A 10,769-nucleotide genomic window follows, 5' to 3' on the forward strand; every position below is an offset into this window, starting at 1 on the left:
CCCAGCACTTTGGGAGGCCGAGACGGGCGGATCACGAGGTCAGGAGATCGAGACCATCCTGGCTAACCCGGTGAAACCCCATCTCTACTAAAAAATACAAAAAACTAGCTGGGCGAGGTGGCGGGCGCCTGTAGTCCCAGCTACTCGGGAGGCTGAGGCAGGAGAATGGCATAAACCTGGGAGGCGGAGCTTGCAGTAAGCTGAGATCCGGCCACTGCACTCCAGCCTGGGCGACAGAGCCAGACTCCGTCTCAAAAAAAAAAAAAGAAAAAAAAAGAAAAAAAAAAAAAGGTTTTGTTAGATTTTGGTATAAAGTTTTTCAGGCCTAACAGAACAAGTTGGGAAGTGTTCATTCCTCCTTTTTTTTCCTGAAAAAGTTTGTGTAAGAGTACTACTATTTTAAATGTTTGAAATAATTCACCAGTGAAATTGTCTGGTCCAGAAGTTTTCCTTGTGGGGAAGGTCCCCCCCACAATGATGTTTATTATAACATCATTCATAGTGATAAAAAGATGGAGTCACGATGAAGTGGTGGAACAAGCAATCACCTCAAGGCATATCAGCCTCAGCCTCCCAAGTAGCTGGGATTATAGGCACCTGCCACCATGCCTGGCTGGTTATTATATTTTTAGTAGAGACAGGGTTTCACCATGTTGGCCAGGCTGGTCTCAAACTCCTGACCTCAGGTGATCCATCTGCCTCAGCCTCCCAAAGTGCTGGGATTACAGACTCTGTCTCATAAATAAATAAATAAATGTCCCCCTTAAGAAGGTAGAAAAATAAGAGTAAATTAAATATCTTAAGTGAGAGAAAAGCAACAGTAAAGAGGAACAGAAATCAATGAAATAGAAAACAAATAGAGAAAATCAACAAAGCCAAAAGATGGCTCTTTAAAAAGATTAACTAAATTGATAAACTCCGAGTAAGGCTGATGGAGAAAAAAAGACATCAACACTAATGTCACCAACCAGGATCAGGAATGAAAAAGAGGATCACTACAGTTAGATACTTTAAAAATAGGCCGGGAATGGTGGCTCACACCTATAATCCTAGCACTTTGGGAGGCTGAGGCGGGAGGATGGCTTGAGCCCAGGAGTTCAAGGCTGCAGTGAGCTATAATCATGCCACTGCACTCCAGCCTGAGTGACAGAGCAAGACACCAGAGATATCATTGTCTCCAACAGAATTAAAAAATAATAGGCGGGGCGCGGTGGCTCACGCCTGAAATCCCAGCACTTTGGGAGGCCAAGGCGGGCGGATGACGAGGTCAGAAGTTTGAGACCAGCCTGGCCAACACAGCGAAACCCTGCCTTTACTAAAAATACAAAAAATTAACTAATCCTGGTGGCGGGCCACCTGTAATTCCAGCTCCTCAGGAGGCTGAGGCAGGAGAATCAGTTGAACCTGGGAGGCAGAGGTTGCAGTGAGGCGAGATTGTGCCATTGCACAAGGCAACAAGAGCAAGAAAACAAAAACTCAAAAAAAAAAACCAAAAAATTAAATAATGAGAGTATTACAGATAACTGTATGCCAATAAATATGACAATTTAGGTTAGATAAACAAATTCCTCAAAAAACACAGTTACCAAATCTGACACAAAATAAAACTGAAATTTGAAACAGCCCTATTTGATAAAATAGCCATATTTTATTTTTATTAGTTGTTATCAAAAACCTCCCAACAGATGATGAAAGGGTTCTGAAATGGAATTGTGGTGACAGTTGCACAGCTGTATAAATGTCCTAAAACTCATTTACAATAGCTGAATTTTATGCCATGAAAATTATACTTCAGGCTGGGCACAGTGGCTCACGCCTATAATCCCAGCACTTTGGGAGGCCGAGGCAGGTGGATCACCTGAGGTTGGGGATTCGAGAGCAGCCTCGCCACCATGATGAAACCTCATCTCTACTAAAAATACAAAAATAGCCTGGTGGGCACCTATAATCCCAGCTACTCAGGAGGCTGAGGTAGGAGGATAGCTTCCACCTGGAAGGCAGAGGTTGCAGTGAGCCTAGATCGTGCCACTGCACTCCAGCCTTGATGACAGAGCAAGATTCAGTCTCAAAAAAGAAACAAAAACAAAAAAAATTCTCTTATTTGGCACATACACATTTACAATTGTCATTGCTTCCTAATGTATTGACTCTTTTTTTAACATCATGAAATCATAAGTAGTAGTAATCCTTATTTTGCAGTCTATTTTGTTTAATATTAATATAACCATTTCTTCCTCCCCTTCCCTTCACTTTGAGGACGTTCCTCATATAGATTGTATTGGTTAGATAAACTTATTTTCCATAAAATTCATCCAATAAAATGAAATGTTGAAATTTCATAATTGATCTTTAAATTTTTTTTTTTTTTTTTTGAGACAGAGTCTCGCTCTGTCACCCAGGCTGGAGTGCAGTGGCGCAATCTCGGTTCACTGCAAGCTCCACCTCCTGGATTTACACCATTCTCCTGTAGCTGGGACTACAGGCGCCCATCTACACACCCAGCTAATTTTTTGTATTTTTTAGTAGAGGTGGGGTTTCACTGTGTTAGCCAGGATAGTCTCGATCTCCTGACCTCGTGATCTGCCCGCCTCGGCCTCCCAAAGTGCTGGGATTACAGGCGTGAGCCAATGAGCCCAGCCGATCTTCAAATTTTTTTTAAAAGTCTGAGTCCTCGTGATCATAATTTGTTCCATTTGTAGATTCCACTTATGGTAAATGTCATCTGGTTCTTTTTGGAGCAAAGGCTGCCTACATTCCTCTTATGTTCAATTCTGTGATATTTTGTTTCCAACAGAACAATAAACAAAAACAAACTGAATGTCACCTGACCACAAAATTCAAAGCAACTCCAAGGCAAAGAAAAGTAGTTACTTCCAGGTTTTTTTTAGATTTTTTTTTTTCATGATTTTAATAGAGGGGATAGAGTTGATTTGAATTTTATAAATCACTATTACTTGAACAATTGCTAGATCCTGGTATCTAGCAATATCCAGGAAAATGTGCCTTTCTAAATGTTTGTCTTAGTTCATTATTTCTCAGTGAATGCCTGTGGAGATATGAAAGAATCCTGTCTCCAATAAGCAAAATATGTTTTGGGGTGTGATAACTGGTTTTCCTAATACAGATGAGAAGAGTGGATGTTTGTCTAAATAGTATGGCTGTTTGGCTGCCCAGTTCTAAAACCTAAGTTTTTCAGATTGGGTGTTCAAAAATTGGAACTATTGCTAGCTTGTTAACTCTTTCCACCTGAAGCAGGATTTCTCTATCTCAACACTGTTGGCATTTTGGCCTGGATTTTTTGTTGTTGTTGTTGTTCTTTGTGTTGTAGAATATTGAATGATTTGTATTCATTGGTAAATAGCTGCTGTCCTGACGCTCCTGAGTGTCGCCTGGACCCGTTGTTCTGCACTCCCTAGTTCTGGCCACCTTGAGGATCCGGCTCCAGCATGGTTGGCTATGTCTTTTCTGATTGGTTGTGGATCTGGGGTGCGAGTTGCTAACACTTTGAATACCAACTTGGATGTGAGGGAGGAAATACAGGATAGTAATGAAAATGGGGGCTAGAACTTTTAGTCCAAAATATTCTTAGACTCTTCAGGCTATTCTGTTTTCAGGCTTTTCTTAAATATCAGGTTTCTATTTGTTGGCTAACGTGAGAGTGACTTAAAATATTCAGACTTATTTATTTATTTATTTATTTGAGATGGAGGCTCACTCTTGTGCAGGCTAGAATACAATGGCACAATCTTGGCTTACTGCAACCTCCGCCTCCTGGGTTCAAGCCATTCTCCTGCCTCAGCCTCCCAAGTGACTGAGATTACAGGCACGTGCCACTGTGCCCAGCTAATTTTTGTATTTTTAGTAGAGACGGGGTTTCACCATGTTGGCCAGGCTGGTCTGGAACTCCTGACCTCAGGTAATCCACCCACCTTGGACTCCCAAAGTGCTGGGATTACAGGCGTGAGCAACCACGCCCAGCCTCAGCCATACTGATTTAAAACTACACCTATACTGCTGGGTAAAACTAGTCTTCAAATAACCAAACAAAATGTTGAGCTTTCCACTATATGTTAAAAGTTGATAGAACAGAATTTGCCAATTGAAAAAGTAGTCCCACAATTAGTTCCTTTTGGAGCCCCTGAGATGACAGTTTCTGGTGAATTGAATTATTCAATTAAATGTGACCCCATAGGCCTACCGTAATGAAGTGGCATTCTCAAAAGAGGTCTGTCTAGAGGGCAGTGACAGCCAGCCTCAGACCTTGGACCTGATTGCGCTGTATTGGCATGATTTGTATTGGCAGAGCGGTCTTCATAAAGAAGAGCCTACAATAAGACACACCTGCCAAGAGAGTGCTTGTTACCAGGTGAATGAAATGGAAAAGAGGGCCGGGTGTGGTAGCTCACACTTGTAATCCCAGCACTCTGGGAAGCCAAGATGGGTAGATCACCTGAGGCCAGGCGTTTGAGACCAGCCTGGCCAACATGGTGAACTCCATTTCTACTAAAAATACAAAAATTAGCCAGGCATGGTGGCACACCTGTAGTCCCAGCTACTCGGGAGGCAGAGGCAGGAGAACTGCTTGAACCCGGGAGGCAGAGGTTGCAGTGAGCCAAGATCGCACCATTGCACTCCAGCCTGGGCAACAAGAGGGAAACTCCGTTTCAAAAAAAAAGCAATCGAAAAGAGTACAGCATCATTAAAGATAAGAAAGAGGCTGGGCACAGTGGCTGTCACTTGTAATCACAGTACTTTGGGTGGCTGAGGTGGGCAGATCATTTGAGCATGGGAGTTTGAGAGGGCATAGTGGGATGCACCTGTGGTCCCAGCTGCTCAGGAAGCTAAAGTGGGAGGATCACCTGAGCCTGCAGTGAGACATGATTGCACCACTGCACTCCAGCCTGGATGACAGTGAGGCTTTGTCTCAAAAAAAAAAAAAAAAAAAAAAAAGAGGGGTGGGTCTTTTCTTGGAACTTTGAAGTGCTCATTTTCAGATAGTGTATCTGTAAACTGAAGACTAAATCTTAATTATTAATCTTATTAATAAATTTAATCATTAAGTTTTAATGTCTCTTTTTATGTTAATCTGTAAAATAAACTACCAAGTATTCTTGTTTTTTAATACAGCAACGAGGTATAGCTTAACTTCAGTTTCTAGTGGGAGAAATAAAAGCTGATTAACTTGCTTGACATATTTGTGAGTTGTAAAATTGTGATCCTGGATAATAAGTAACTCTAATTTTGAAGTTGACCTAAACTGTGAATGAGCTATCAATTTTTACCTAAACGATAGTATTGACCAAGTCAACAGCCTACGAGAGATCCAAGCACTGAGGCGCCTGAATCCGCACCCAAACATTCTTACGTTGCATGAAGTGGTTTTGTAAGTATATTTGGAGCTTGAAAAGTTATCTAAATTTGATGAAAATAATCTCTATTTAAGGAAGAAAACCATGGTAGACATTTTGAATATTTGCTTTGTAGCTCAGAGAGTAACCATTTTTACTTCATCTTACATCACGTTTTTATTTGGAAGAATGTACATCTGATTCTTTTTTTTTATTTTTTTGAGAAGGAGTCTCTCTCTGTCGCCCAGGCTGGAGTGCAGTGGCGCAATCTCGGCTCACAGCAAACTCCACCTCCTTGGTTCAAGCCATCTCCTGCCTCAGCCTCCTGAGTAGCTGGGATCACAGGCGCCTGCCACCACGCCTGGCTAATTTTTGTATTTTTAGTGGAGATGGGGTTCACCATGTTGACCAGGTTGGTTTCAAACTCCTGACCTCAGGTGATCCACCCACCTTGGCCTCCCAAAATGCTGGGATTAGAGACATGAGCCACTGCGCCCGGCCAGCATCTGATTCTTAATGTGGAAATGCCTTCATTTAGGTGACTCCACATCATAAAAGCATCCATCATGCAAACAGTTCATCTCCTGGAGCCCAGTTAGACTGCTGAGGTCTTGAGTGTGAATTTTGACCTACTGGAAAAGCACTGTTGTGTTATTTCAGGGATTGTACATTCTCACTCTGTCCCTGCCAGTTGTCATTTCGGAACAGTCTCCTGGAGCCTTTCTTACTGTAATTGATAACATTTCTGGGGATTTTTCATTTCTGTTCTAATTATAGAGTAGTTTCCATAAGGCTTATCTATCATTCAAGAAGGCAGAGCACAGCTTGTCCCTCGGTGCCTGCCTGAGCCTGGGAAGCCTTCTTCCTGACAACTCTGTGCTGGGCTTACAGACCTCATTGAGCCAGGGAGTCAGACTATAGGATTTGGGGACCTTCTTTGCTGTGGGCTAGAATGGCACCGCCACTCTGAGAGGGTGGCCCTCGGTGTAGAAGCTTCGCTGTGGCTCCGGAGGGAGTCTGGCCTGTAAGATCGACCAAGGAACTCCAGTTAAACTCCATTGCCAGTTAAAGTCTAGTAGATTTTAATCAGAGAGTGGAACAGTTTTAAACTCAAAATGAAATGTCTTGTCATAACTGTGTGACTTCCTGGCCTGTAGTGTTCTTAGAAGTCAATTTGGGCCAGGTCCAGAGACTGCAGTTAGTGAGTCATAGTGTCAACACTGCATGCACGTCATGCACCTTCCACACAGTTTCCACAGCACTCTGTCCAGAATCTCACGTGGGCCTCGTAACAACCAAGACCCGTTCCTGCCAGATTGGAGGCACCCAGAGTAGGGTCTGGGGTGATACAGGCTCCCGCTCAGGACTCTGGGAACCCTTTAAGGGCCTACTTGAACTCAGGAGAAGTTGGTGGCTCAGCCAGCAGTCTCTGTCCCCATTCTGTGTCAGCACTGATATCACACGCTTGTGATGTGACTCGTTTTTCTCTTTTTCCCCTGACTGGTTTTTGGTTGTTATTCTCCCATTGTGATTTATCCCAATTACATGGAAGGAATTTAGCTAAATTAAAATTTAATTTGCAGTCATGGAGCACGAATTAATTTCTTTTCTTTTTTTTTTGAGACAGGGTCTCACTCTTTTGCCCAGGCTGGAGTAGAGTGGTGCGATCTTGGCTCACTGCAACCTCCACCTCCTGGGTTTAAGCTATTCTCCTCCCTCAGCCTCCCGAGCAGCTGGGACTATAGGCGCCCGCCACCACACCCAGCTTTTGTATTTTTAGTAGGGACGGGGTTTCACCATGTTGGCCAGGCTGGCCTCAAACTCCTAACCTGAAGTGATCCACCACTTTGGCCTCCCAAAGTGCTGGGATTACAGGCATGAGCCACCACACGTGGCCTCTTTTATTGTTTTGCTTACCCAACTCCCCAACCTTTTTCTTCTTTCTGCTGATAGTTAATTATGTATTTTTAAGACATACATGTTTTCGACTTTAAGAATTTTGTTCAAAGTTGGGTTTTGCTAGTATTTTTAATTAATTTTACCTGAAATACTGATTTGAAATCAGAACCTTTACTGTTTCAGCAATTACACTGTAGTATTTGATGTGGGAGTGCCTTATGTTTACTAGAAATGTTTACAAATGGATTAAATATTGGATTGTATTTTCTGATTAAGGCCAGAAAATTTATTTTAAAAACTTGCTTTCTTCTTCAGTGACAGAAAATCTGGTTCTCTTGCACTAATATGTGAACTTATGGACATGAATATTTATGAGCTAATACGAGGTACGTGGAATAATTTGAAAGCTAACCTAAGATCCTCTTTTAAGGCTTCTAATTCATACATATGCTTAGTTGTTCTCAACATCATTAGTCATCATAGTGCCGTAGTTATATATAATACACAGTACAGTGCCACTTCACTCATGGGAAGGCATTTTCCTGACGGCTCGTCTACTCAGAACATGACTGCAAACAAGAAAGGAAGTCCCAGGCCCTCTGGGTGCCCTTGTGATCTGGGGGAGGGTGGCAGGAGGCAGCAGGGGCAGAGCGCCCACAGCCAGCCCCACCGTGGGCATGCGTGCACAGGCCCACTGGCTCAGGGGGCCTCTCAGCTCCCCAGATCTGCTGTTGCTCGACATTCTGTTCCATGCCTCTTCAGGCAGAGCTTTCCCTCCAGAATAGTCCCCTGCATGTGAGGGAGGCTCCTGCCATTTTCCACGATGCTCATTCATTTCCTTTCTTCTGAACAATGAAGCATTGTTGAAGACAGCATGTTTGCCTGAGGTGACCTCAGTCAGGGCTGGTTTCAGATACTTACAGAGGTCCCCTGAGGGCAACAGGAGAAAAGGAGAGCCGGCTGGCCCTCATTGAGCAAATTGTTCCTGGGGGCCTGACCTCATGGTTGTGTTAGATGTCAAGACAAATGAACCTTGTATATCTCACTAAGAAAGCAACACAGCAAGTGTTGGATTTTTCATATCACGTTATACCTAGAGGACAAATAAAAAACAACTGTCCTACTGTCACATGAGTGACTACTTATTGGAAAAGAATTTTAGTGACAGCATCATAGATGATTTAGATGGTATATTAGCTTACAATTTGGGCCACACTGAAGATGATGTGCTATGGAAACTTTTTAGATCGATAAACTATTTTTGTGATGAAGAAGACACTGATGTTGAAGATATATATGAAGAGTTCAAATAAAATTGTTTTTATGAAATTGGATAGTGGAAAAAAGCATTTTATCAATATTCATGTATTTTATATGTGACTTAAAATATGTGTGTGATAGTAAATTACTAGCAAAATGAATAGTATAAGTAGCCAAGTTTTTCTACATCCATAAAAGTTGATGTATATAAAGCTGGGCGCAGTGGCTCATGCCTATAATCCTAGCTCTTTAGGAGGGAGGCCAGTACAGGTGGATCACTTGAGATCAAGAGTTCAAGACCAGCTTGACTAACAAGGTGAAACCCTGTCTCTACTAAAAAATACACACAAGAAATTAGCCAGGCATGGTGGTATGTATCTGCCTGTAGTCCCAGCTACTCAGGAGGCTGAGGCAGGAGAATCGCTTGAACCTAGGAGGCGGAGGTTGCAGTGAGCCGAGATCGTTCCACTGCACTCCAGCCTGGGTGACAGAGTGAGACTCCATCTCAAAAAATAAAAATAAAGACCGGATGTGGTGACTTATGCCTGTAATCCTAGCACTTTGGGAGGCTGAGGCAGGTGGATCACTTGAGGTCAGGAGTTCAAGACCAGCCTGGCCAATACAGTGAAACCTTGTCTCTGCTAAAAATACAACAAAAATTAGCCGGGCGTGGTGGCATGTTCCTGTAGTCCCAGCTACTTGGGACTGAGGTAGGAGAATAGCTTGAACCTGGGAAGCAGAGGTTGCAGTGAACCAAGATCACGCCACTGCACTCTAGCCTGGACATCGCAGCCAGACTCCATCTCAAGAAAAAATAAAAACAAAACTCAACAAGAAGGGAGAATTTTTGGCAAGTCACTGTGTCTTTAGACGCTTGAGAAAGCGTTGTTTTGTGTGTGTGTGTGTGTGTGCATATTTTTTTTTTTTTTGAGATGGAGTCTAGCTCTCCCAGTGGCGCGATCTCAGCTCACTGCAACCTCCACCTCCCAGGTTCAAGTGATTCTCCTGCCTCAGTCTCCCAAGTAGCTGGACTACAGGCATGTGCTACCATGCCTGGCTAATTTTTTTTTTTTTTTAAGATGGAGTCTCACTGTGTCACCAGGCTAGAGTGCAGTGGCGCGTTCTCGGCTCACCACAACCTCCACCTCCCGGGTTCAAGCAATTCTCCTGCCTCAGCCTCCTGAGTAGCTGGGAATACAGGCATGCGCCACCACCCCGGCTAATTTTGTGTTTTTAGTAGAGATGGGGTTTCTCCATGTTGGTCAGGCTGGTCTTGAACTCCTGACCTCAGGTGATCTGCCCACCTTGGCCTCCCAAAGTGCTGGGATTATAGGCGTGAGCCACCGCACCCAGCTAATTTTTGTATTTTTAGTAGAGATGGGTTTCACCATGTTGGCCAGGATGGTCTCGATCTCTTGACCTTGTGATCCACCCGCCTTGGCCTCTCAGAGTGCTGGGATTACAAGCGTGAGCCATCCCACTTGGCCCAGATACTGTTACTATCCTTATTTGAAACATGAGGACATTGAGGTATGGGGAGATAAGTTACTTGTCCAAGGTTATATACCCAGTAAGTGGTAGAACTGGGGCTGAACCTAGATAACCTGATGCTAGAGTGCATGTTCTTAACCGTCACACATATCGCCTCATGACAACCCTCTGTGGTTGGCACTATTATTCCCATTTTACAGATGAGGAAATGGAAGCTTGAAGGGTTAAGTAATAATCCAAAATTAAGTTGTTAATGAATGGCAGAACTGGGACTTAAACTCAAGCCTGACTCTGAAATCCTAACCATTGAGCTCTGTTGCTGCCCTGGATCTCTATTTCTGGGCCCAGCTCAGTGCCTTAAATGAATAGGGGCACCTAATTATTTACGGTTGTTGACGATGATGCTGCTTTAGTGAAAACTCAAACAATCACTAAGGCTTTTGCTACCAGAATGGCAATTCTTGTGACTTAAATTGCTGCTCTCAGGTTATTAGAATATTGAGGAGCACTATGAAAGACTAAAGAATGAGATAATAATGAAATAAGGGAACAATCACACAGCCATTATTGAATTGTCTACTTTACAGCAATGTGCAGGGTCTGGCAAGAACTGGGAAGATAAAGAAGCAGCATGTCAGATGCATGTTTTTGATATTGAAAGGGTATATAGTCTTTTTTTTTTTTTTTTTTTTTTTTTTTGGGAGGGGGCCCCCCTCTTTTCCCCAGGCTGGGGGGCAATGGTGTGTTCTTGGCTCCCTGCCCCCCTGCCCC

At 43.3% G+C, this 10,769-nt stretch overlaps 1 protein-coding gene across 3 annotated transcripts in view; it reads left to right on the plus strand.

The window, feature by feature from the left end:
* The window catches only part of MOK (MOK protein kinase), a 76,780-nt gene that overhangs the window by 31,058 nt on the left and 34,953 nt on the right, over positions 1 to 10,769 (plus strand). For 2 of the 3 annotated variants that reach the window (XM_026455256.1, XM_026455253.2), the window contains exons 3-4: positions 5,294 to 5,383; positions 7,563 to 7,633. In XM_026455256.1, the coding sequence (XP_026311041.1) occupies positions 5,294 to 5,383; positions 7,563 to 7,633 (161 nt within the window). The remainder of the gene's footprint in view (positions 1 to 5,293; positions 5,384 to 7,562; positions 7,634 to 10,769) is intronic. The other variant, XR_003309637.2, reaches the window with a different exon arrangement.

This window comes from Piliocolobus tephrosceles, chromosome 6 (genome assembly GCF_002776525.5).
Source record: "Piliocolobus tephrosceles isolate RC106 chromosome 6, ASM277652v3, whole genome shotgun sequence".
NCBI lineage: Eukaryota > Metazoa > Chordata > Mammalia > Primates > Cercopithecidae > Piliocolobus > Piliocolobus tephrosceles.